Source organism: Protobothrops mucrosquamatus, unplaced genomic scaffold, assembly GCF_001527695.2.
Source record: "Protobothrops mucrosquamatus isolate PMUCROS unplaced genomic scaffold, P.Mucros_1.0 scaffold822, whole genome shotgun sequence".
NCBI lineage: Eukaryota > Metazoa > Chordata > Lepidosauria > Squamata > Viperidae > Protobothrops > Protobothrops mucrosquamatus.
This window is the reverse complement of record NW_015387083.1, coordinates 239,689-266,886: the sequence shown is the minus strand read 5'-3', so window position 1 is coordinate 266,886 and position 27,198 is coordinate 239,689. Positions and strand designations below refer to the sequence as shown.

The 27,198-nt window shown below is 36.2% G+C and overlaps 1 protein-coding gene across 1 annotated transcript in view; it reads left to right on the top strand.

Annotated features, from left to right (window-relative positions):
• The window catches only part of SLC49A4 (solute carrier family 49 member 4), an 89,427-nt gene that overhangs the window by 11,135 nt on the left and 51,094 nt on the right, over window positions 1-27,198 (top strand). The window contains exons 3-4 of the mRNA XM_015818916.1: window positions 9,747-9,840; window positions 23,498-23,766. Of these exons, the coding sequence (XP_015674402.1) occupies window positions 9,747-9,840; window positions 23,498-23,766 (363 nt within the window). The remainder of the gene's footprint in view (window positions 1-9,746; window positions 9,841-23,497; window positions 23,767-27,198) is intronic.

Sequence of the window (27,198 nt, the reverse complement as noted above, 5' to 3'; positions counted from 1 at the left end):
CAAGACTTGGTTATTCCAGCTTGCAGGACTGGCCTAGGGTAATTTTTAGGGGGGTTTTAATTATATTTTAAATTCGACAAATATTTAATATTCCTTTTAATTAATTTTAAATTTGTATTGTTTTGTATGTATTTTAAATAGATTGTCAGCCGCCCTGAGTCCTACGGGAGAAGGGCGGGATATAAATTCAAATATAAAATAAATAAAATAAATAAATATGGTTGAGTGGTTTTATCTGGGGAGTGTTGCAATATATATTACTTTTTCTTCTAGTATTTTGTACAATAGATTATTTAAGAAAATTAAACATCATGAGTGGACACTGCAATTTTAAAAATGTTGATAATTTAAGTGCTATGATAAACGATATCTATGAATCTCCTACCTGGGACTTATAGATTATGAGGATTACCTTAGAAATCAACTAAAATGTTGCTGAATATTGAGTCAGCCAACTTATAGTCAAGGTCATGATCTTGGTCTCCAGTGAATATTCCAATTTCAAAGGTCAACAGAATAAAGTTGGAAGCTATTACATAATTCTAATGATTCCTGATTACAGTATACTTTGTATCGTATTTATACCTGGTACAAACAAAAGAAGCCCAGTGGTTTACAGTAGTTAAATGAAACAAAAAAACCCCATCTATGGTGAAAACAATAACAACCCAAGATCTGAACTTAATAACTTATAACTACTGTACATATCATTAGACAAAATTGGGCTTCCTAGTATTCACCATATAACCCCCAGAATACAGTAATTCAGTTTTCAAAAGTTTCCAAAAGACAAAAATTGTGGGCCCAACCTGATTTCTAATGGAAGGCCGTTTCATAATATAGATGGTATTACCTAAAAGCTATGAGCTTCCACTCCATATATAATTTCTCTGATACACAAGTCAAGCAGGTAGATTCTGGATTGAGAGGAAGGTCCTACAAGTACCTCAGTGCCAAGCCACGCAGAATTTATTGATAATAACCAGCACAGAAGCTAAAAGAAAGCCTTTGCAGAGACCAGAGCTAAGCTGTAATGTGCTTCACTAGGAGCAAGTGTCAACAAATAACTGGGCTACTGATTTTGGACAAATGGAAACTTCTGAATGGTCTCTAAAGGCAGTACATGTAGACTGCATTGCAGTAGGCTACAGGCATAGTAATGATATTATTGTTACTATTGCAAAGTTCTCTCATTCTAAGTGGGGGGCTGCAGCTAGCACACCAACTGAATTTAGGCAAAGTTCCCCCCCCCCCACACACACACACATACCTGTCCTCTCTCTGCTCACATATCAGTAGCCATTAGTCCAAGAGGAGTCCCATGATACAACCCTACTTCTTCAGGGACAGTATCCCATACACACACTAGAGCAGAATACCATACTTAACAAAAGGTGGAAGAGGGAACTAGATGTAAAGCCATACTGGGCGTAAAGCCATACTGAAGAAGTGACAGAGGGAGTTGAAGTTACCGGAACCTTGGGCAAAAGTGACTACATCATACTGGAGTTTAATATAATGCAAACACTAGCAACAGAAAACAATCCAACCAGGGTCTTAAACTTCAAAAGAGCTAACTTTAACAAATTCAGAGAGAATCTAGGAAAGATCCCATGGATGAAAATCCTAAAGGGGAAAACAACCCAAGAAGCGTGGGAAACCCTGAAAAATGTGATCATAAAAGCCCATATCAGCAGAATAGCACTGAAAAAGAAAAACAAGAAACTCAAGAAGAAACCAGCATGGCTGCACAAAGATCTTTCTAACAAACTAAAAGACAAAAAGGACAAATACCAAAAATGGAAAGAGAGGCACATAACTAAAGCCGATTATCAGCAGACAGCCAGAACATGCAAAGATAAAGTCAGGAAAGCAAAGGCTCAGAACAAAGACTTGCAACAGAAATCAAGGATAATAAAAAAAGTTTCTTCTAATATATTAACAACAAGAAAAAAGTCAAGGAAACTATAGGTCCATTAAAGAGAAAAGATGGCAAGGAAATAATAGGCAACAGGGAGAAAGCAGAACTGCTTAACTCATAATTTGCATCAGTCTTCACACAAAAAGAAACTATAGCCCAACATACCAAAAAAAACCACTGCAAAAGACAAACTAGAAACAAAAATTAAAATAAGCAAGAAAATGGTAAGAGAACACCTATCTTACCTTGATGAATATAAATCACTGGGACCTGACAGATTACACCCCAGAGTTCTGAAGGAGCTGGCAGATGTTATCTCAGAATCATTGCACCATATCTTTCAAAAATCCTGGAGCACCAGGGAAATACCTGAGGATTGGAAAAGGGCTGATGTGTTTCCCATCTTCAAGAAAGGGGGAAAAACAGACCCAGGAAACAACAGACCAATCAGTCTAACATCAATACCTGGGAAGATCCCCTGGAAAAGATCATCAAAAAACAGATCTGCGAACAACTAGAAGCAAACAAAGTTATAACTAGTAGCCAGCACGGGTTTGTCAAAAACAGATCATGCCAAACCAATCTTATTTCATTCTTCGATAAAGTGACTAAACTAATAGACCAGCGAAATACTGTGGACATAATATACTTAGACTTCAGTAAGGCATTTGACAAGGTAGAACCTACTCCTTGATAAGCTAGAAAAAGATGGAATAGACAGCATCACCACCAGATGGATCTGTAGCTGGTTGACAAACCGTACTCAATGAGTAGTCCTCAATGGCACCATATCCACATGGAGAGAAGTAAGCAGTGGGGTACCACAAGGTTCCATCTTAAGCCCAGTACTCTTCAATATCTTCATAAATGACTTAGATGAGGGAATTGAAGGGGAACTCATCAAATTTGCAGATGACACCAAACTGGAAGGAGTAACCAACACCCCAGAAGACAAACTCAGGATCCAAAAAGATCTTGACAAACTTGAACAAAGGGCCCTGTGCAACAAAATGAGTTTCAATGTGGAGAAAAGCAAAGTTTTATGTTTAGGCAGTAAAACATCAAAGGTACAAGTACAGATTGGGCGAGACCTGGCTTAAAAATAGTAACTGTGAGAGGGACCTTGTGGACGATCACTTGACCATGAGCCATCAGTGTGCAGCAGCAGCCAAAAAAGGTAATACAATCCTGAGTTGTATAAACCAAGGCATAGAATCAAGATCACGTGAAGTATTAGTACCGCTTTATAAAACCCTAGTAAGACCACACCTGGAATACTGCAATCAATTTTGATCACCATATCACAAAACAGATGTTGAGAGTTTGGGGAAAAAATCAGAGAAGAGCAACTAAGATGATCAAAGGCCTGGAGACTAAAACATATGAAGAACGGCTGCAGGACGTGGGTCTGGCTAGTCTAAAGAAAAGAAGAAATAGGAAAGACATGATAGCAGTATTCCAGTACTTGAGGGGCTGCCACAAAGAAGAGAGGGTCACGTTATTCACCAAAGCACTAGAGGGCAGGACAAGAAACAATGGAAGGAAAGTAATCAAAGAGAGAAGCAACCTAGAATTAAGGAGAAACTTCCTGACAATGAGGACAATTAACCAGTGGAACAGCTTGCTTCCAAAAATCGTGGGCACTCCATCACTGGAGATTTTTAAGAAGAGGCTAGATAGTCACTTGTCTCAGATGGTATAGGTTCTCCTCCTTAAACGGGGGGCTGGACTAGAAGACCTCCAAGGTCCCTTCCAGCTTCTATTATATTTGATTCTATTAGATCCTGTTCCCATCTTGCTGAGATTGAGTCTCCACATGTTTCAGCCCATCCAAACCTTCTGTACACTGGAACAAGACATTATAGTACATACTGTAGCATACAGATAACACTGTGTTCCAAATGGACATATGCTCTCCCACTGATTTCATGTAGATCAGGGGTCCCTAGCCCCTGGTCCATGGACCGGCACCGGGCCGTGGCATGCCAGAAACTGGGCCATGAAGACAAGCGAAGCCCCATCCACGGAATGCAGGCAGCATGCGAAACCACACCCCCTCTGTTCCGCGGAAAACTGGCCCCTGGTGGCCAAAAGGTTGGGGGTCACTGATGTAGATGATTAAAAATATGAGAGAGGATTGAAGTCCATAAGAAAATGGCTGTCTGGATAATCTACCCACCTTCACACACCCCACACACATACACTGGTTGGGACTACCTATTTAGGAAGGAGCAGAACCTTGCAGAAAGGTATCCTAGATAAATGCAGTTCAGAAGGATACCATGATTATTGTTCCCTTTCAAATAGTCCTCAATTCCCACAGAAACTATTTGATGCCAAGAGCTTATTAACACTGTTTCCTCACCAGGTAACCAGGCAGCTCTCTGATTCCTAATTACAGCTACTGAAAGAAGGATTTGCCCTTTCTAATGAGATCGAACTAGATTAGTGTGGCTTAATATTGGAGAGGAAGGAATACAAGACAGCAGCTCCAAGCAATAAACAGATCAGTGTTATCTGACCAATTTCCAATTCACTTAAGTCAGAGAAAAAATCAGTTTCACTATTGTCGTTACCATGTGGGCATCAATCCTTTATTCTCATTTATTCTATGCCACATATTCTTCTTCCCCATGGTGCTTGGGGAAATAGCCAGCACTAATATTTGAACAGAATGCAATTGATCTTTCTGTACAAAGTATATCATGGCCAACATGACTTGGCTTGTGGTACTCAAATATTTTTTTGGATCCTGATATCCAGAGCTTATGTATATCTCCAGTTCATTCACCTTTATGAAGATGAGGATTGATTCTCCACTCTAATTTTCACTGATACATGGAATTCCTCTTCATTTGGACAATAAGAACTCTACCTATGCATGGTAAAAATGTTAAAAGTTCTATAAATCCAATATACTTGGTGATGATATATTTACAAATTGAAAGATGTAAAATCACACTTATAGCACTAGATTGCCTAGAATGTAGGCAATGGAAGAGTACACACTAAGCAATAAGCAAACTATAAAATATTTAATCCTAGGTGCAGAAAAGAAAGCTTAAGAAAAGCTGAAATCCAGGCAGATTTCTTATCCATTGGTAGAGTAGGTTGGAAGATAGTAGAAATCAGATTGCATTGTTGGAGAGCATAGAAAGGAAGTTGAATTCTGATAAGAGGATGAATTGTTATCAGGACTCTGCTTTCTGGCAAGTATATCACAGATCTTTTTATTTTTGTTGAAATCTTTGGAAATGCTTTTGCAAAGATCCCCATTTCCCAAGCTGTGACTGGTTTTTTCTTCTTTCACTGTGATCCAAGTTGTATCTTCAATGACTTCTGGCCATCAGAATAGGTTTGAAAAAGGCTTATTTGTTGATAGTGCTGTTTGCCAGAGCAATTGATGCATAACAGTTCATGCCAGTCCTTGGCTTTCAGTTGTGACTTACTCATATTATCTAAACCTCTAGCATTATTTTTTCCCTCCCTTGAACAGCATTTGTCAATATTTGTGGTACAGAGAAAATATGCAGAACATTCTAATTTTTCTAGGAGATGTAATGCTTTAACTGTAGCATGACTTTGATGATATAGCATGCAATACCAGGAAAAAGAGATTTTAGCATTAAAACTGTTAAAGAACTGATTGGTTATGTATCTTCAAATCAGAATTAGCTTCTAGTGTCACATAGATTAATATAAGTGTAGATAAACAAGTACAGATGTCTGTTATTCAGTTAAATACTTTAAGGGTCTTCATACAGATATCTTCCCAATAAGTGCATCTGGAACTCAACACAGTTAAAACTTTAAAAGGCTTAGAAAGGTATTTTATCCCTTTTAAAACTCAGTGTGCCTCTATTTAGCTTTCTCTTAGCCTGAAGAAGTGTGAGAGAATAGAAAAAAATACTGGTTTCTGCTCCATTCTTATCCATTCTTATTTTGAGTTTTTGGAAATCCATAAACTATCCCTCCCCCAGGTGGGAAAAGAATGTGTGGGAGAGAGAAACAGGAGGCTGATAATAATCTTTGTAGACATTTTCTAACATATTTAGCATGTTAAATCAATTTTACATATGAATCCAGTTGTCAAATAAAAATGTCTATAGAATTAATTTTTAGTATTCTAGTGCATTGCAGTGTGTCCAGGAGACATGACTCATGGTAAAGCTAAAGACACAAAAGCATTGATTTTCCAATATGAGAGAATACAAGGATAAGGAGCAGATTAAGCCTCTACCTACTTCCATTTTATCCATATCTCTCATAAAAATGTACAGCAAAATGCTGCATTTGAAAGTCTGTAGCAGTAAAAAAAAACAAAAAAACAATCTGTCTTCTTTCCTTTATAGAAGAACATAGGATTTTTGTAATGGTGCTGGAAGCATAGTTGATGCTACTTGAAGTAATACTATTAGGTTAAACATGCATGCAAATAGAAAATTTCTTCAAGGTCCAGCACAGTCACATTTGACTACAAAAGTGGAAACTCTAGTGAATCGAACTCAAGGTATTAACTCAGCAGGGATTATTAAGAAAGGGATTAAAAGGAAAACCACCAAGTTTATATTGTACAGTAATACATTTATATAAATCTATAGAATATCAGCATTTAGAATACTGGTACAGTTTTGGTCACTGAATTTGAAAAATGATACATCTGGAAAACCACAGAAGAATGCAGATAAAATTATCAAAGCATAAAAATTTCCTGACGACGTTCTTCTTTGGTAAGTAGAGAAAAGCAAAAAAGAATGAGCAGTCCTTGATACTAACCAATAAGAAAGACTTAATTGAGGAAATCAAAGTAACCAGAACTGGGTATAAGAGATAAATTCAAAGCAGTGATAAATAGGATTCCATAGCAGAAGAAGCTGTTGAAAAAAGGAGCTCAAGGTGGATGAGAATTCCAAAATATGAAATTCTTAAAGTGCAAATGTAAACAATTACAATAAGTTTAAAAATAGAGGATAGTAGAGAAAGCCGAATGTCTCACAGAAGGTCATTGAGTACTACTGGAGATAGAGTTGGTACTGACTAGAAGGAATACTGTTAGGTTTACCATACCTGAAAATTATCTGCAGGTCCAGCACAGCCAAATCTGATTACAAAAACAGAAATTCCTGAAAAATGAGGGAGTTAATAAAAAAGACTGAAAGGAAAACCAGCTAACAAGGTGAATGCCATGAGATAACAAAAGAATAAAAATATTGAACCAAGAAAAATACTGAAATTGCAGGGAAACTGAATGATTTTTTTTGTACCTTTCATTACTACAGAAGACGTAAGATGGGTAGCTCAAGCTGGGTTTGATTTTCGAGGGTGGGGATGAGGGAGAGAACTAAAGCAGCTAAGGCAAATTGGGTTAACAATGGAGGATATTCTAGGAGATAGCAACATATCATCAGGTCCTGATGCCAGCCACTCTAAAATTCTTACATGTCAAATGGGCATTTAAGGCAAAAGAAAACAATGACCTTCAAATCAAAATCAGTGCCAGAGGATTGGAAAGTAGACAATATGATGCTAATTTTAGAAAGAGATTGTCATGGTTCCGATATATGAGACCAACTGAAACAGAACTTTGTGGCTTGAGGTTTCCTTTAAGAATATGTTTATTGACTACAAAGTATCGGCACTGTCAAAAGTGAAACCAAGATTAAAGTTCCCTCCAAAATGTTACAGTATACAAAGTTAAACTTCCCACCCCATTACTATGCAGTCAGCTACGTTTCCTGATAGAACAGTTTGGCGGGCTTTCTAACAGAAAACTCACCTCCCAGTCTAACAAACAGAAATGACCTTGGTTCCCACGGGACAGAGAATTGTTTAAGCTAGCAGAAAAATTCCACCACCACCCTCCCATTCTGGTGGCAACTGAAAACGAGCCAAATGGCTTCATTCAGGTTTGTTGCAGAGTTGACAGATTTGGGGAGATGCATAAGAATCCCATACTGTCAGCTTCAGAGTAATGAATTGTGACGGGTAGTCATAGAAAATGAATGAATGAATGAAGTTTGTTCCAGGCAAATTGGTAGATATGGTAATCAAATAGTCACTAAACACATAGGGGAACATGAGTGTCAAGAGGCATGTGGATAGAGGTGACTTAGTCATCACTATATATTGGAATTTTCTAAAAGCGTTTGACATAGTTCCTCATCAAAATCTCTTTAATGGTTGTGTGATAAGATTTTTTAATGGACTATTAAAAAATAAAGTAGAAATAAACAGGAATTTTCTTGAATGGAGGAAAGTAAGAAATATAGTCCTTCAAGGATTTTAGTTGGGTAAGCAAGGCCAGGTTTTCACATGCTACCAATTTATTCTAAGTGGCAAGCCATAAATGATAGCAAAGAGCTCTTTAAAGTTGATGAATAAAACTGATCAGGTAAATAATGAATGTGGTTAGCTGAACTAAGTGTAAACAGATGCACATTAAGTCAACATCTGCCTCCACCCTACAAGTTCACATGTATACTTGTTGGCATTTGAATCAAGAAATTAGTGAGAAAAATATCTTGGTTAGTTCAGTTACGATATGAGCTCAGTATGTAGGATTTGGGAAAAGACAAATCATTAAAGCAAAGATGGAAAATAAACATGATCAGATTCTCCAAATTTAAGATACGTCCATATCTGTAATTCTGGTTGCCAACTGTAGAAAAGTAGCCGGAGCTGGGAAAAATGCAGATGAGGACAAGAAAAATAATTTGAACACCTTCCCTGTGAGAAAATGATAGAACTTTGAGGACCATTTATCACTGAAAAAAGGTGGAAAAGACATAATTGAGTATAAAATCATAGTTTGGATAAAATAGAAACACATTCCTTTTCAGAACATAAGGACTAAGGATCATCCAGTAAAACTTATTGAACAGATATAGAACAGATAAAAGCAATACATCTTCATATAAGCACATAATTAACTAGTAAAATTCATTACCACAGCATGCAATGATGATTATTGACTTGAATGCATTTCAAAGAGCATTTATCTAATCCACAAGAATATAGAAAAAGGGTTTATTAAGGGCTGTTATTCGACTTGATACCACGAAATAGGTGGCAGTATTCCTTCAACTACCAATATCAGGAGAAGAATGGCTGGTGGTTAAAGAGGAGTATGCCTTCAGGTTCGGCTTGTATGCTTTCCAAAGGCATCTGGCTGGCCATTATGGGAAACCTAGTGCTGGTTTAAAATGGATGATGACAGGGCTATCCTTACTTTCTTAAGGAATGCAATGTGGGTTTACACTCCAGTAGTTCCTCTGTGTATCTTCTAGAGCAGTGTTTCTCAACCTTGGCAACTTTACGATGTGTGGACTTCAACTCCTAGAATTTTCCAGCTATTGTAAAGTTGCCAAGGTTGAGAAACACTGTTCTAGAGTTTCAGCTGCATGCATATCTTTTCAACATTATTTGTGCAGAATGTAATTCTGCTGTAGAATTCAGCAATACAAACTTGTGCCATGATCAGTAGTCTTCACTGCTTTAAAAGGAAAGTAGACAAAATATATAGCGGATGAAGCTCAATGAGGCTACAAACCATGCTGATAATACTTTCAGAACTGGAAACAATAAGTCTCTAACCACCAGTTGCTGGAGATAACAAAAGTATAAAACTATTTCCCTCATGCCTTCTTGCTTGGCAACAGTGAAATAAGGTCCAGCAATATTTTGGCTTTAATTATGATGAAACACTCTGTTTTTATTATCTTAATCTTTGGGATTTTATTAACAGTGTTGTATTTGATTAATTTGAACTTTCCAGTTCCTGAATTGATATGTTTTACTAAAGCAATGTCTATTTTTTCCCCTGCAGGCCTCAGGGAAACTGTGTTGCTAACATCCTTTCTCATGGTGGTAGGCGCTGGTCTGAGATGCATACCTGTATCCAACCAAGAAACAAGGAAATGGTAAGAAAACTAATAATTTATCTTATCACTAGGAAACTACAATAAAGGATACATGATAAAGATCCCAAATTATTAAGTGGCAGAATGATAGTTTTAAAAGTGGCCAGCTACTGTCTCATGAAAGGCCAGGCCAGCACACCTACTGTAGTCACCTGAGGGAGGAAAAAGAGGATGAAGATCCGTTGGGGTTAGCAGTGCTGGCAGAACACAGTGCCTGCAGAGGCAGTGGCGTGTAGGATAACCAAAAGGGTAGACATGGCAGGAAATAGACAGGTTGGGGGAGTTGAAAAGGAAGCATTTACCTTAGTGAGGGTCAGGGCTGGGAGGGAGCAATATGGGAATGTTCTGGATTGGGTTGGGTCCTTGCCTAATGACCAGTGGGATTCATTTAATAACAGCAATGGGGCCTGCTGGGATTGCCATTGCAAAGCATCGAGGTCACATAATGTCATATTTTATGATCACATTGCTTGGAAATTCTGGTCCCAATTGCTGTCATAACTTGAGGACTACCTGTGTATGTTACATTGTTGCATTGTGAAAATTATGATCTCTGTGTACTTAAGTGAATAGTGAAACAGTAAAATTACCACTCTTGTTCCTGTGTTAAAAGCAAGGTATTTGGGAATTGTTTTTCTTCCTGTTGCATTATGTAAAATAAGTAACAGCTACATCTATACAAAATAAAATGAATTTGAAATGAATTACAAGCAGTTGCAAATGATAGATGCAAACAGTGATTGAGTTGCATGTAACCACAATGCAGATAATGTTTTCTAGGAATTATAGCTATGTAGCTAACCTTGCACAAAAAGCCTCGATAGTTTGAATTTCAATATAAGTTAAGTCTACCCTGAGTATTATGAATCAGTTGAAAAGTAATCATGGAATAGATTTAAAGAGTTCTGAGACTATTTAGAATAGAAAACAAAGGAAAGAAATCCTTTTGTTTTCACTTATTAGCTACCTCCCCAATTTAGTGCCTAAAAATTCTGGAATGGCAGACCAACATATGTGATTTAATACTTACTTTTGCTGTATTTTTTATAAAATGAAATCTTTAAGATAATTCATTTTACAGGTTAAGTTAAGCATGCCTTCCCTTGGCTTGTTTTATCTATTGTCATAAAATCTAGTTCTGTGAAATCATAAATTGAGTTTACCAATAAATTTTCAGAATGAATTTGATATTAAGTGATTAAAAAAACAGATTGATTAATAGAAGAGATTTGTAGTATGGATGTACAGGTAGTCCTCAGGTTATGACCATAATTGAGCCCAACATTTATGCTGTTAAGTGAGAAATTTTTAAAGTGAGTTTTGCCCCGTTTTACAACTTTTCTTGCCACATTTGTTAAGTAAATCACTGCAGTTGTTAAATTATTAACACAGTTGCTAAGTAAATCTGGTTTCCCCATTGATTTTGCTTGTCAGAATGCTGCAAAAGGGGATCACATGACTCCGGGACACTGCAACCATCATAAATGTGAGCCAGTTGTCAAGCATCTGAATGTAAATCACATGACCATGGGGATGCTGCAACAGTCATAAGTGTGAAAAATGGCCATAAGTCACTTTTTTCAGTGCTGTTGTAACATTGAAAGATCACTAAGTGAACTGTTGTAAATCAAAGACTACCTGTATTTTATGTTTTTCTGTTATATTTGCTTTTGGAAATCCACTTAATTTTAAAACTTAATATTTTGGAGTGAGATTTGTGATCTTAATAAGGTCTTTTAAAGAATAGTGCGTCGCAATGAGATGGGACGCAGGAAGGCAGAGCTCTGTCTTCCGCACCCGATTTTGCCCTGCTGGGGGCCCTAAAAAGGGCCTAAAATCACCCCGAAGAGGCGATGAAGAGGAGGGGTGCCTTGTTGATCACAGAGAGACAGCAGTTTCTCCATTCGATCCAAGGAAAGCCCTCCAAACCGGCAGGGGAAAGTCCAGCCACATTCCTGTGGCTGGCCATTAACTGCTGACAACCGAAGGAGAAAAAAGCACTACTTAATACCTTGTAAATAGCATGTTTGGAACTGGGTGAGAATATTGATCCTTTTTTTATTATTTTACAACTGAATTTCCTGGGAAAGATTCCCAAGAAGAAATCAATCCTTTGTTTTAAGAGTGGAAAATGGATTTTGAATGACATCTAGTGGTGGATTTGTGTATAGCATTATAATTTGCTTCCTGGCTGCTTGATGATTCCTAGCTTGGGAGAACAGCTGGCAATAAAGGAAAATATTTTGGCATACTTATCACCCTGACTTTCTTGGATTATAAATACCTACTGAGCTTGGACTTTTAACTTCAAGAGCTAGTGGGAGAGAAAGAAAAATTTGACCTTGGACTACGCCTGGCTGGGAGAGACTTTTTAGCTGTTTTCAGAGAGGTTGAACATTTTGAACACTTCGAACATAGTGGATTACAACCTTGCCTGATTGACAGTTTTTGGATACTTGAGACAAAGGATTACTATAAAATATTGCTTTCAGAACTAAATCTATTGTTTGGAATCTATTGGATTATAAAGAATACATATAATGACCAGAAAACTAGAGGAAACTTTAATTTACTCTTACTGAGTCTGGTGATACTAGAGGATCTCCATGAATGATGCCTCAAAAAAAATAAACACCTTTCAGAAAGAAATATATTCTATGCTACAACTAATTCACCAAACAATTGTTGAATGCAAAGAAGACATAAAAGAAATCATCATGAGACTAAAAACAATGTAGACAATATAAACGAGCAAATCTCCAAATTAAATCTACAACTAGAAAGTTCCGAGATAATGACTACAAAATATGAACAAATAATCCAGAAATCAGAAGACGAAACAGAGGAAATGGAGTTAGAGATAAAAGAAGGGAAATATAAACAACTATATACAAACAAAATACTGCAAGACTATAACAATGACTATAACAATGAAGAAGCAAAAGACCTTTTACCCCTTAGGTCTGCAAAATATATCTGATGACAAGGAGAAGATTTTTAAAAAGGGAACATAGAGCTGTTAAGGGAAATGTCACAACTTGGGAGACAGGGAATGAAAAGAGAAATGGAGGGAGAAAGGAACTGGGAGTTGTTTAAGAAATATAAATGGGCGGAATTCCCATTCCCCCCCCCCCAAAAATAAAATACCCTACCTGGATTGTCTTCCTCATGCCAAACAATTTTTACAAAAATAAAAAGAAAATTCCTGGGCGATCTAATTGCCCTGGCTTGGAAAGCGACTTAGCAAAGAAAGAAAGAAAGAGTCAGATTTAAAAAACAGAAGATTTGACCTTTTAGAGGGGGCATTATATGTTTAAATATGGATGACCCTTAGATATAATTAGACTTTTATAATGAAAAATATGACTTAGAATTAAGATAGCATTTTTTTCTTTTTTCTTTTTGATATGGGAAATATGAAGATAAGAGGAGGATTGATTTGAATAAAACTTTTAGCTATATAAATGTAATTAATACTGAGAAAATCATAACTGATAAAGATATTTCAAATGCTGATGGGAAATCAAACCCTAACAAGAGCACGAAAAACAGGATATTGATTAATGAATTGACTATTGATTTATGAATTGATATTATTGTTATTTGTATGATATTAGTAAAATATGATGAAGATGCTTATCTAACTTTGTATACATTAACAGTACCAAAATTGTAATGGTGTAATGAGGGGAAAATGGAAAAAATATGAAGAAGAAAAGAGGATGAGGAAAAAAATACTGAATTGTGTAGTATTGCACAGATTTATATTGAAGAAGTTAAAGTTAAATATTTGAACTCGGACAACATGTTGTTTACTAAACACTAAAGACTGTAATTTTAAAAAATAATTAAAAAAATAAAGAATAGGGCACAAAATCTGGTTCTCCACATGTAGTTTACCTATGAGAACATAAAAAAAATGGAAGCGTGAAATTTATCACTCCCTTTAATAAAATAAGTAGTTGTATAATACCATATCTTTATCACCTAGTGATTAATGTTAAGTTTCTCTGGCTATGAGTTTAATTTTTGAAACTCCAGTGAACTTCAGAGTATTAATAAGTTTATTCATTAAAAAAGTAGCAGAGTATTCAAGGCACTGGCTTACTTATCTTCATAAAATAAATCGATAAATTATTTGGTATAAAAATTGTACATATCTCATTCCTGTTCAGAATAGGGGGACAGGGGACTGATTGGTGGTATGCATATGAAGAGATAAGATAACCTTTATTATCATTTTTTACTGTGGGCACACTGGCACACATTAAAAATGAAATTCTGTTGCCTGCTCTCAAAAGTGTACACATACATAACATACATATAAACATGCTGTATACAACATATGTATATATCTACACCCTTACATATAAATACATATAAATATTAATCACTGTCCATCTTGAATACATAGCAGAAAGAGGACGCTTGAGAATTCACAAGGTTAATACTGTATTATTACATACACATACACATTGACACCCTTTGATTAAATCATCATTGGAAAGAGCTGTTTTGTAATGGAATTTGTAGATGGATCCATTAAACAAAGATGCTTTGTAGATTAGCCAAAAATTAAACTGACTGGTGCATCTTTTGAAGGTCTTATGAATTGCGGATTCTTAGAAGACAAAGTTACGCACTGCATCTTTAATGCATGGTCTTACTAAACACAACAGCAATATAGAATCCAAAAGAAACTGGAGAAAACCAACAATCAATCAAGTAACCAAAATGCTTCACCAAGGATCTGCCAACAATTCTAACTCATAGCCAGGGGATACAACCAGATGTTAAGGACTCATTTAATGGAGACAAAGTAGAGGTTATGTGAATCTCAGGTGGGATGATGTTCCAGCAATACCATGAGAGAGAAGGCCCACTTCTTTGGGTCCCACCATTGTTTAATTGATGAGACCTGGAGGATACCAATGTTTTCAGACATTATGGTTGTGCAGGAACTATAGGAGATAGGTGCTCCCTCAAATAACCAAGCCTTATGCCTGGAAAAGAGGATAACCAGCACCTTGAATTTTACTGGAGGTCTACCAATTACCTGGTGAAGCAGAGGTAATTCATGGGCATGCTGCGACCTGCCCATAAATATGCAATCCACAAAAGAGAAATAGATGAGAAGAGAAAATAGGAAGGAACCATAAATACTGAGACATAAACATCAGTGAAGTAGGAATCTGCATGAACAAGCAGTCATGTTTGTCTGCTACAAGCATTAAACTTTAGGAACATTTGTTAGCTTCAAAAAGTTTTGCCATTAGCATACTGGGAGTATTGATTTTAAAATGTATGTTTTATCTTAACAAGAAGAAAAACTTCATAATTAGACCTCTGAAAATCTATAAATGTATGTGGCATGGAGTACAGTTGATGAAAAATAGATTATAGCATTGGTTAGCACATTGAACTAGCTGAGAGAGAAATGCCTCTTTAAAGATTTAATAATCATTTTAAGCATTTTGCTGTCAATTGTAGCTGTAGCAGCCAAATTAGAAGAGTCCTACTATAACCTTTTAAGTAATCTTCATGGGAGTGATATAAAAGAAAACAAAAAGTAAAAGAAAAGTATCTATTAGTGGACTTAGTTAAAAAAAAGTACTGTTTCACTAATCTAGCAGCCCAGAATAAAATGGCAGTGGAGGGAAGCAATCAGTGACTGGAGGGAATGGCTGGCAGAGCACCTACTAGCCAGTTGGAGTGGAGGCATTGACTGGAAGAAATGAAGTCCAGCAGCCAGATGGCCCAATGCCATTTGTTCCTGGAGAGATTAGAAAACACTACTTTTGATTATGAAACAACAACAAAAAGATCATCAGAGGTTGCCTTCACAGTAGGCAGGCTGAGAACTACAGCATGCATTCCCATAATCAGGAATTGACAAGTTCACATACTGAGATGAGCAGGTTATGCAGATGAGTCCTAGGACTTATGTGATGCATTTAGATTGCATTCCAAAAAGTTCTTTGTTGCACATAGGACCTAAATGTAGCATCTGTCTTTAAAATAGAAATACCTTCTCTCAAGATCCTTACTACAAAGAGGCAGCCATGTAATCCTGGGAAAATGCTGGAAGTGCTTCAAAGTGTTTTGGACTTCTTGCATGCTCTGAAGCACCATTTTGGAATTAAATGGGAAAGACTGCACATCCCTAGCAGACATTACTAGTGAAAAGTGGGGATTCCCTGGAGGATATGCCTGACGATTAGCTACTGCAACAAACAAGCTGTGTTGCCTGTGAATTTCATCCTATTGTAACACCTACATGAGGTTTTTCTGTTTTTTATTTCTACCTCTATTTAGTTACCCTTTTCCCACCTCACACCGACCATTTTATTTTCCTTTCCTTTTCCTGTTTCCCTAGAAGGAGGTAGGGGCAGTGGTGGGATTTAAATATGTGAACCATCAGTTCTCTGTGTGGATGCCACTTCTGGAAGTCCATTCTGGGCCTGGGCAACAAAAAATTAGCTACTGGTTCTGCCGAAGTGGTGCGAACCAGCTGAATCCCACCACTGGGTAGGGGCATCTACTGTATATATATTTGAATGTTGTTAAGTATATGCATATGGTGGTCAATTATGTCTGCATGTAGGGTCTCTTATTTGTCAAGCAATTAGTATGAATTAGTAGTTAATTCATGGGCTTTGGTATAGTGGTTGAGGCATCAGAGTAGAAAGTGGGAGACAGTTCTAGTCTTGTCTTAGGCACAAATCTAACTGGGTAATCTTGAGTCAGTTCTTTTCTCTCAGCCCTAGGAAGAATCACTTCTGAAATTTGCCAAGAAAACTTCAGGATCTTGGCCAGGCGTCACCAGGAGTCAATACCGACTCCAAGGCACACACACACAAACACAAACACAAACACACAAATACTAATTCAGTTGCAGTGGTATCTTAGTACTTCTCGTTAGTTGATTCTGGGAAGTACAACAAGTACTAAAAATGCTGAGTACCAAACAAATCACCTGACTTACCATGTGACCCTTTGTTTTGGCTGGGAAGAACTTTCTGTCTGTCCCTTTTCCTATCCCATCATGGCCGACTTCCTGCCTGCCCTCTGTGACCATCCTCCTCTTCCTATTGCAGTGCACCGAATAGCAAACAAGTCCTGGGACAACATTTTCACAATTTTCCTTTTGGGGAATATGTGTTTGGCAGATTAGTTTATTTGCATACAAGGCTACACAAATATTCCATGCATATATTTATTGCATAGGAACAGATAATATCCAAGGTTGTTATTTTGCTAGAGTTGGCAAGATGGGGAAATGGCTTTACACAGTATTTTTGTCAGGGTTATCTTGCCACTCTTCCTTTTGGGAAATCCTCTTAAATTCAGGGTTGCTTTTCTTCAGGTAAATGCAGTCAATATTAGCAATTTTAAAAAGAGCTCCCTGTATTTCAACATCTAGTAGCTTTTTGCTTAATTGTCTGGTGACCAGTCAAGTGGCTGTTTAACAAACACTTCTTGATATTTATATGTATTGTTGGTTCACATTAAAGAAAAGCTATCCAGTAAGTCATTTAAAAGCTCCTTTGTGTATCTTTAAAATAATTATTTCATATTTACTTGTTTTGTTTTGTGAAATGTTTGGATGACCTTCCCCCCCTCCCTTATCTCAATGCTGCTTGCTAACTCTGATTCCCTATGCCAATGTCTTTGGAACTTAGATGCAACTTTCACCAAAGAAACATTTTCAAGAGGTTGACAGCTACGGTAGCTCTGCAATAACACAGTATTATGATGTGAAAGTCGGAGAAAATATGTCATTGTGTTGCCAGAGGCCTTGCTGTATCATTATGTTGTTGCCTTTTCACTGTCAGAATGTTCACAGAGATGCCATGGAATTGGCCTGTTACGGCAGAATTTGCTTTATTACAAATCTTTAGTTCTTGCTTGACAAGTTGTCAGTCAAATAGTTTCTAAATAACAAGATTTTCAGAATTGAAAGCCTTCTGCATTTTGGACTCCTTGAAGTTTAAAGTTTTAAAATAACAACATTAAGGATGGCCAAATGCATTTGAGTCAAGTTATTCATGCTCATCAAAACCATTCTGAACTGAAATAGTCTCTCTGTCTCTCTCCCTCTCTCCAGTTTAAGAGCAGTTCCTCATTCAGGTCACAGTGCCTCTGTGTAAAAATCTTTTCACTTTGCAAGAAGCAGTAAATATTCTTGTTTTATTCATGTAGTACTGTATTAATAAGCAAAATTGTTTGTGTACCACCCATGATATATTGTAGTCTAGTTATGTTGAAAATGAATCCCAAGGCACTATATATGTGTTTATAAATATTTAGTATTTTTAATATATATATATAACATCCCCCAAAACTATTTATATGGAAATTGACATTCATTCTAAATCTATATTGGAAGGGGAAGATGTTCCATTTGCAAATAATAACCCACCTTATTCTTTTAAGGAGAATGAAGATTGATCTTCTTTGTCTATAAATAAAATATGATTGCTATCTGTAGTAAATTAATACCATAACTGCATACAAGGTTCTATACCTATAATGCTCATTAGATTAAAGTAAAAGGTTTAGTAAAGAACATATATTTCTTTCCTAAGGATATAATGGCAGGATTATCTACTCTTTTAGAAAAATGTAAAACTAAACCATATAATGCCAAGTTTTGTTTTAAGACTTTTCTTTCAAATTTAGTTCTAGTTTTTCTACTTCCTTGGATTGTAATCCAGTCTAGTTGGAATTGGATTGACAATGGAGACAGCCAGGATCAAGTCCGCCCTGAGTCATAGAAACACACTGAGCAACATTGGACCAGTTAATCCAGTTGTTTCTGTGGGGAGAAATGGGAGGAGGATTGTTTTGAATTCGCCTTGAGACAGAAAATAAAACTAATAGCAAAATAAAATACTAAGTTCACAAAATGAAAAAAGGATTTTTGAGTGGTATAGTATGTTCTCTTCCTGGAGTCTTCTTTGTTCATGCAGAATTGAAAAGTAGCTAAATGTACTCTCACTTCAGGTCCTTCCAATTAAACAGTGTCCTCTTTTGGGACTCAGAAAGCCAGTCTTCTGAGATGTAGAGGGATTCCCACCCAGACAGCATAAGGCCACTGAAGATCTGGTCTTCTCCCCAGTTAGGGTGGTTAAAGCCCCTTTCTGGCTGTGTGATATATATATATATATATTGGTATGGTTGACTGGATATGCCATCTTGTTTAATATTTCCTATATGATTATATATTTGTTTTTCCCTTTTTATATTATATCCTGAGCTGCCCAGAGTAAAACTGGAGACAGGCAGTACCTAAATCAAATAAATAAAAACATCAGCTGAATTTAATGTAGTGCAAAGCCAGCATTTTAAACCATAGTTTATTCATTGTGCAATGGAAAACATTTTCACCGTGAATCCTCTGGAGGGCAAATTTGGGAATTTTGTCCCCAACAGTGAAAGAGAAACTGGCAAGGCTTAAACTCTAGCTAGGGTTTATCATTCTCTGGGGGGCGGGATGCAATGGAGGCTGATGTTAGTTTCATTTATTCAGCTCAAAGACCTCTCTATATTCCTTCATTTCTGAAAAACACAAAGGTCTTGCAATAATTATTATTAATAAATAATCAAATAATCTGGAATTACCACATGGCTACTATGAGCGAGCAAGCTGTGCGTGTGTGTGTTTGTTTGTGCTTGTGCATTTGTTAACAGTTTAAAAAAAACAATGATTTTTCAACTCATATATACATCATATATTTTAGAAAGCAAATATACTGCTCAAAAAAATAAAGGGAACATTTTACCATGGAACTGAAAGGGTTTGCGTTCCCTTTATTTTTGTGAGCAGTATATAATCCTAATTTCCTCATCCCGGCCAACCAGGTATACTATTTTTATTAGATTTTTAAATAAAAATTGTGCTGATTCATCTGTTTTTCTTCTCTCTCTGTCCCAAAGACAAAGAAGTAGGTCTTTCATCTTGCCTTTAAGATGTTAGTATATAAAAACTCTGCATTCCTAACAGGTAAATATTAGCATAAAACAGTGTATAATTACTACCTAGCCTCCACCCCATGCCTCTTGACAAATTGACTTTGGACTTGATGAAATACAATGATTTATGTTGCTCAAAGGATGTGATGTATTCATACATAATTCACTTCAACTCTTTGAAGCTAAGCTTGCTTTCCCAGTTTAATAGCTAAAAGTAAAGTTAATGCAAAGTGGGTGCTAAATAAAGACCTTTGTACGAATGCCAAACTTACTAAAATAAAATAAGAGTATCTCAAAGGAAAGATTAAATAATTTATTATTTCATAACTCTGTTGAGAGAACCTCATATTTTCTTCCATGATTTTGCCCTCAAACATATTATGAAAACTCTTGTCTTGAACTCTCACTACTCCTCACATTGTTTGAGATCTAAAAATAATTAAATGAAAATTGGAAAAATCACATACAAACCTAAGAACAGAGAACAGGGTACAGGATTTGTTCGAAATGCTACTCTTAGTTTGATCATATTTTTTAAAAAAGCTTTTTTTCCCTTTTAGGCCAGATATAGAACAAAATTGTCTTTCAATCTTCATCTTTCATATAAAAGGCATTTAATATTATCGACTCAAACTGAAATTGCCGTGTGAGATGTGAAGAAAAATGCAATCGCTTTTTGCTCCTTTTGGACAACATAAACAAGGGGAGGGGGAATAACAGTAACAAGTATTTCTAATCATAAAACAGTTTTTGGAGTGGGTGATGGTCTATATGAAAAACTTAACTTTTCAGGTTGAAATCAGCTACAGTGAACTTAAGGCGGAGATAGCAAAATGTGTATAGGTCCTGTTGGATTCATATTTCTATCAGCTATATTAGCCACGGCAAATTTGGCTCTCCCATTAGTAATAGATTGCTATGTGTGGAAAACTATATTTTGAATATCTTCTTTCATTTTGTCTCTAAGAAGATAAGGTAAGTGATCTTACCCCCAAGCGGAAAGCAGTTTAATTCAGAGTTCACAAATCAGTGAAATTGATTCAAATGCATGGTAGAGAGATTTTATCTAGACAGTATTTCACAGTGTCTACTCCACAAATATGAAACACTTGGAATGCATAAAAAGCAGTAAAAAATAGAAAATGGAGAGCTCTGATGGTAGGTATAATCCAAAATTCTCTGTTTATGGAAAGAACCTGGAAAAGAAATAGCTGTAAATTGAATCGCATTTACTCTGGGCTAAGCTTATCTAGTCCCCAACATTATTTCTTCCTTGCTTGAGCCTACTGGTATAAATGGACTCCCATCTTCAATTGATAAATGAATAAAGGTCTATAACAGATAAGAGTTCCATGAGATACTGCAGACTGAAGTATCAAGAATACCTAATTCTGTAAACATTACTCAGAAAAGGAACATCAGGAAACCAAGGTTTAAAGTGCCGAAGAAGATATAATTGTAAAATTCAGTACCAATAGTGGCAGATAATAAACTGTAAATTTTATGCAACAGGATTGTCAAGAACTGGCACTAAAAACTAACACTGGCGTGCAGTGACAGCAAGAACCTATTAATACTATGTCCTGTCTCTCAAGGAAAACAATGCAAATCAGTCATTCAATTCCCATGTAAAAAAACAGGTGTGCTGCCATCCTGCATATATGACCACATGCAGCAATAATTTATGTATTTATTATTTCCTTTTAATGGCACCTGACCTGGGGTCTCTTACTATGCAACTTCTAGGTATGAACTGAAAAGCCAAAGCCAAGAGATTTTTCACTCTTGTATTCAGCAATCCCAGAACAAGTCCAAGATTTTACTAGAGAGTAACTGACCATCACATTCAAAACCCATAGCTAGTTACTTGAACAGTTTGAATGGAAGTCACGTTTCTATGTCCTTGGTCTGATCTTGCAACCAGAGTTGCTTAGTTTTTCCACATGCCAGAATGGCCAGCTGACGTTGTAAGCCTACTTGCATTGAACTCCTATTTTTTTAGAACCAACTCTTATTAAAACTACTTTGGAGTCTCATCCCATAAAGTTCTTTAAAAAAAATTGTTCAGGACCTTTATGAAATTGGAAGAGCCAGCGTTTACAGTATTGCTGCATACGATACAGTTAGTCCTCAACTTACAACCATCCGTTTACTGACTGTTCGAAGTTACAGCGGCACTGAAAAAATGACTTATGGCCATTTTTCACACTTTATGACTGTTGCAGCATCCCCATGGTCACGTGATCAAAATTTGGGTGCTTGGCAACTACTTCACATCTCTCACAGTTGCAGTGACCCGGGGTCATGTGATCACCTTTTGTAACCTTCTGACAAGCAGGGTCAATGGGGAAGCCAGATTCACTTAACAACCATGTTGCTAACTTAACAACTTAACAAAAACGGGGAAAAACTCACTTGACTATCTTGCTTAATAACATAATTCTTGGGCTTAATTGTGGTCGTAAATCGAGGACCATCTGTACTGGTTTAAATTATAATAGTGCTGGGATTGTTTGTATGTCTGTGTCTGTGTGCATACATATAGCAAGAATACTTGGAGATATGAAGAGAGCTGCATGTTAGAAGCAACAGGACCTCCACTTTAGATGCTTTAGTTGTTGTTTTTCCTGTCCCCTTAGGGTTCTGCTTCGGGCAGTGGAGTATCTTCAAGGAGTGAGAGAGACAGAAACCGAGAGACAGGGTCAGGGAGAGAGAAAGAGAGAAAGAGAGAGCATATTACAGCATTCAGGCCCCAACATGATGATTATGAGACTAAGTAGTTACATAGCATAGTTCATTTCATTGGTTTGAGGTTTCTTGGTCTGGAAGATTTGCAAATTTCTTTAATTCTTTTGTTCTTTACTGATTGCTTCTATTTTTTAGTTTTGATAACAAGAGCATGATGCAATTTTCCCTTTTTTCCCCTTTTTAAGGTTTGTTTTGTGTATGTTGCAAAAATATGTTATATAACATTATTACTAATACTACAAAAATAGTGAAAACAGATGTTTTTCCAGTGTTCTGCTCTAACATTTGCTATTGACTACGTTTTCACCAAAGTCTTTTGAAGTCTATATATATTGTTTTGGCTTTACATAATTCAATTCTCATTTGCTTAATGCATGATGTAAGTGAAAATTAAAGTTAACACATGCATAAAAAATGAATATGCCTCACATACTCATCAGATATAAATATTCTTATTCAAATATACAATATAGAACCAGTCTTCTTTCTATTACCACAATGTGAATGGCAGTTTTTGAGACTATTTCTTAATTAATAGATTTCTCTAATATATAATTACTAAATACTAATCTGTGCTTCGGGGGCTGGTAAGACGATTCACTTGACAGCAAATATTGAAAATTCTGGGACCTCACATGAAATCCTAACAAGATTAATAATACAAAGGAGGAAAAGGAGGAAGCTTTATTTTAATGGTTAGTGCCTACAACATCAGCAAAACAATATCATATACTTCCTGAAAAGGTTGTTGACTTTAATCCTTGTCTTCGTGCCAGTTTTTGGAACCAACCCTAAGCTCATATGTCAAATCTTCATTTAAGCCTAGCATAAAGATGTCAATTGAACTGTTTTCCTATAGATTTTTAATAGCACTCTTCGGAGCTTGTGCGTGGCAATTCAATCTGTATGTCTCTCTCTTTTGCTTTGTCTCCAGGCTAATACACGGAGGACAGCTGTTAAATGGATTGGCAGGCCCAACTGTAACAAGTGCTTCTCCACTTCTTTCTACTACATGGTTTTCACCAGATGAACGTGCCACTGCCACAGCTATTGCATCATTGATCAGTTACCTTGGTGGAGCATGTGCGTTTTTAGTAGGGCCTTTGGTAGTTCCAGGGCCAAATAGCACATCAGCAGTTCCACCTGTGTTTGGAAATAGTCCTGAGTATATAAAGGACCGCATTGAGGCTGTATTGTTTGCAGGTATCTAGGAAATAATTTTATACTGTACTACATGTATATCTGTTACGGGTTTGCTACTGCCCTCTAGTGATTTATCCAGCAAAAAAATGTCTCTTGCTACAAGAATAGAGATAATAGAATTACTTGCTTTTTATATTACAATACCAAACCCTAGTTTTGTGTATTAGCTATAAATTTTATCTTCTTCTTGAACGTGATCAACCCTACCTATTCAATTCACTTGTCAAACATTTTTCAACTAGAATGTGGTTGTGTTAAAATAGAACTGTCACTCCTATTCTTTTCTCTCTCTTTTTTGCCAGTTCTGCTTTTCAGACATTAATAAAATACAGATCTCATATAAAATTCTGTGGGTGTTTTTACACTGTAAATCAATGTAAGGTTCTTACCAAAGTTATTTCAACTTTATGTATATTTTGTCTCATCTGATTCTGTAGATCCATAGTAAATAATTACTTTAAACAAAAGCTAATAGGATATGAAAGTACTTTAAAATTTGGTATCCTAATAGTACTCGCTATTGCTTTAACCAGACACATTGATTGTCCAAATCAAAATTCAATAGATTGATTTGATCAAATTTTAAATATCAATTAAGAATAAATTTGAGGCTATGCACACATCTAACAAGTGAATTTGTTCAGTGTGCCGGACAATTTACCATATTCTTCCCTAGGATATTCCATTCTGTTTATCTCTCAGCCTTCCTTAGTCTTGCCCACCATCACATTCTGTACCATTGAGCATCATCAGGTACCACTGAGCTAGTTGTTTTTATATTAGAGAAGATTTAATGCGTTTCAGAAAGTGCTGATAGCAGTATCCAATCTCTCAATAGCCCTGTTTCGGCCACCACCCTTTGGCATTTACTGACTGAATTGGCTCTGAGTATAAATTATATTGTCTGAGGCTACTAGCAGTTAAGTTGCTTTGAAGGACAGAAGTATGCATAGCACAAAATCAGCATGGCTACAAATCATGGCATGATATGCAAGGATTTCTTGGCAGATTATTTGTTCAATGAATACATTCCATACAGACTTACAGTTACAGTCTTAAAAACTTCTTAATTGGATTTAGCTTGGTACCAGCATATCTGCCACATTTTATTCTTCACTTAATATGCATTAACGTTATATTTGAAAACAAAATAAATTAAGGCAAAGGCTGGCATGGTGAAAAGCTAAATGTTTTGATAAGAGGCTGATTGAGATCAGTTTATAATTATAATTATAATACAGATTGACAATTAAAGCAACTTGAAATAATGGGTTTGTTGTTTGCCAAGGCCGTTTGCTATTTTCTGGTTATTTCTTGACAACATATATGAAACCAGATTCAGGAGAAATAATATTGCATTAAGAATGCAATATTATTTCTCCTGAATCTGGTTTCATATATATTTTGAACAAAAAAAGCATCAATTAGTTGGAATTCAAACCCAGAAAGAAAGTAGGTCATAGCTGTCAATGTACAATGTACAAACCAAGGTTTGTTCAAACATGAATTGTAACTAGTTAATATATGCAGAACAAGCACATGAAATCATTCATAGGCTACACAATATAAATATCTAATTTAAAATATAGTCTATAAAAAGTTAGATTTCTAAATAGCTTTTTCATGTATCACACAAAAAGCTTAAATAAGAAATTTCAGTTGATAATAACTAGATAGACTAACTTCACTGTTTAAAATAGCAGGGAAAACAAGCCTAGGCTATAGACCATATTCTTCCCTGCTTTTCTCCTTATGACCCAAGGAAGGCCATTTAGGAATTAAAGCCAGAATATATATTCTGTAGCCACTGACAGAGAGCAAGCTTGGCGTAACAGTTAAGCCACGAGGACAGAAACCAGGAGATTGTGACTTCTAGTCCAATGTCCTTGGACCGACCAATCACTCTCTTAGCCCTAGGAAGTCAGTGGCAAATTACTTCCAAAATTCTTGCCAAGAAAACTACAGGCACTAGTCCAGGCAGTTGCCAGGAGTCAACATTGACACAAAGATACACCCACCCCTATACAATCCATTGATGTCACTTGGTAATGCCATATTCTCAAATATCTGAGGTAGAACACTTGTTAGAGATGTATTTCTGGTCTCAATTATCCCAAATTTTCCTCCTTAAGGAACTTTCAAAACAGTGGAGACTGCCCCTATTGTAGGTACTCTATTTAAATGTTCTTCAAGTGTAAAGGTCCAGTTACTAATTTGTATGGTAAATGCTTCTGATGGGTATAAACATACGGTAGATAAAAACAGGAGTTGAAGTTTGAGTTAGAGTTTTTGGGTTACAGAAGCTTCATTGGAGATTGCATGGGAGATGAATGAAGGCTTCAACTCTTCTCTAAAATAAACAGGTCTATATAGCTTCTGTTCCTGGCTAAATTAAAGAAAAGAGAAGCATTTTTGTAGTTGGTTTTCTGTAACATAGATTTCATTTCAAGTAAGAGTGAAGTAGCCTTCAAGATATTGCTAAACTACAATTCCCAGCACAGCATGGTCAATGGATGTTGAATTCAAGAAGATCTGGTGGTTTAAACATTTGTCTGAAGCATCCAGATGATTTGTACCTTTATATTTAGAAAATTAAATTATATGCACAGTGACATATTCCAGTAGACTCATTATCTGTTTGAACTCTATGTGGATGTTTTTTTTATTATTTACTCATGTTCAAAAGTTCATTTTCTTTACATAGTCCAATAGATTTTCAATTTAACAGAGATTAAACACCTAATAGTGAGGAAGGGATTCTGTTAAGGTAGAATGTCTGTTAAATCCAAATGGGTTTTTATGCATTTTATATATTCTATGCATTCATAAAATGGGAATAGGATTTTAAGAATTGTATATTTTATTTTTGTACAACATATATAGCAGATTTTTGTCTTTGCATTTTAAGTCTGCTAAACCAAGGGTTTGACCAATCAAAATATTTACTGTACTGTTTATTTCTACTGGCTAGTATATGTTGCTCTTCCTTTTCAGCTTAACTTTTCTTACATTTAAAAGCACAATGAAAATATATCTCAGTGTTCATTTGCATAGCGTAACTGCAGTTTTCTTTTAAGAAAAACTCATTTAGATTTAGATTTTTAGATTTTATTAAATTTATACCCCGCCCTTCTCCCGGAGGACTCAGGGCGGCTTACAGCCAGTTTAAAACAATGATACAATACAAAATTTAAAAAGATTAAAAATAACTATTTAAATTTGGCCGCTTCTAGTAAAAATTTAATTTAAAACCCCTTTAAAATACCCCTAGGCCAGTCCTGCCTGCTGAAATAACCAGGTCTTAAGGGCGCGGCGGAAGGAGGGGAGATCTGGGATCACCCGGATCTCTGGGGGCAGCTCGTTCCAGAGGGTGGGTGCTCCGACAGAGAAGGCTCTCCCCCTGGGGGTCGCCAGCCGACACTGTCTGGCTGA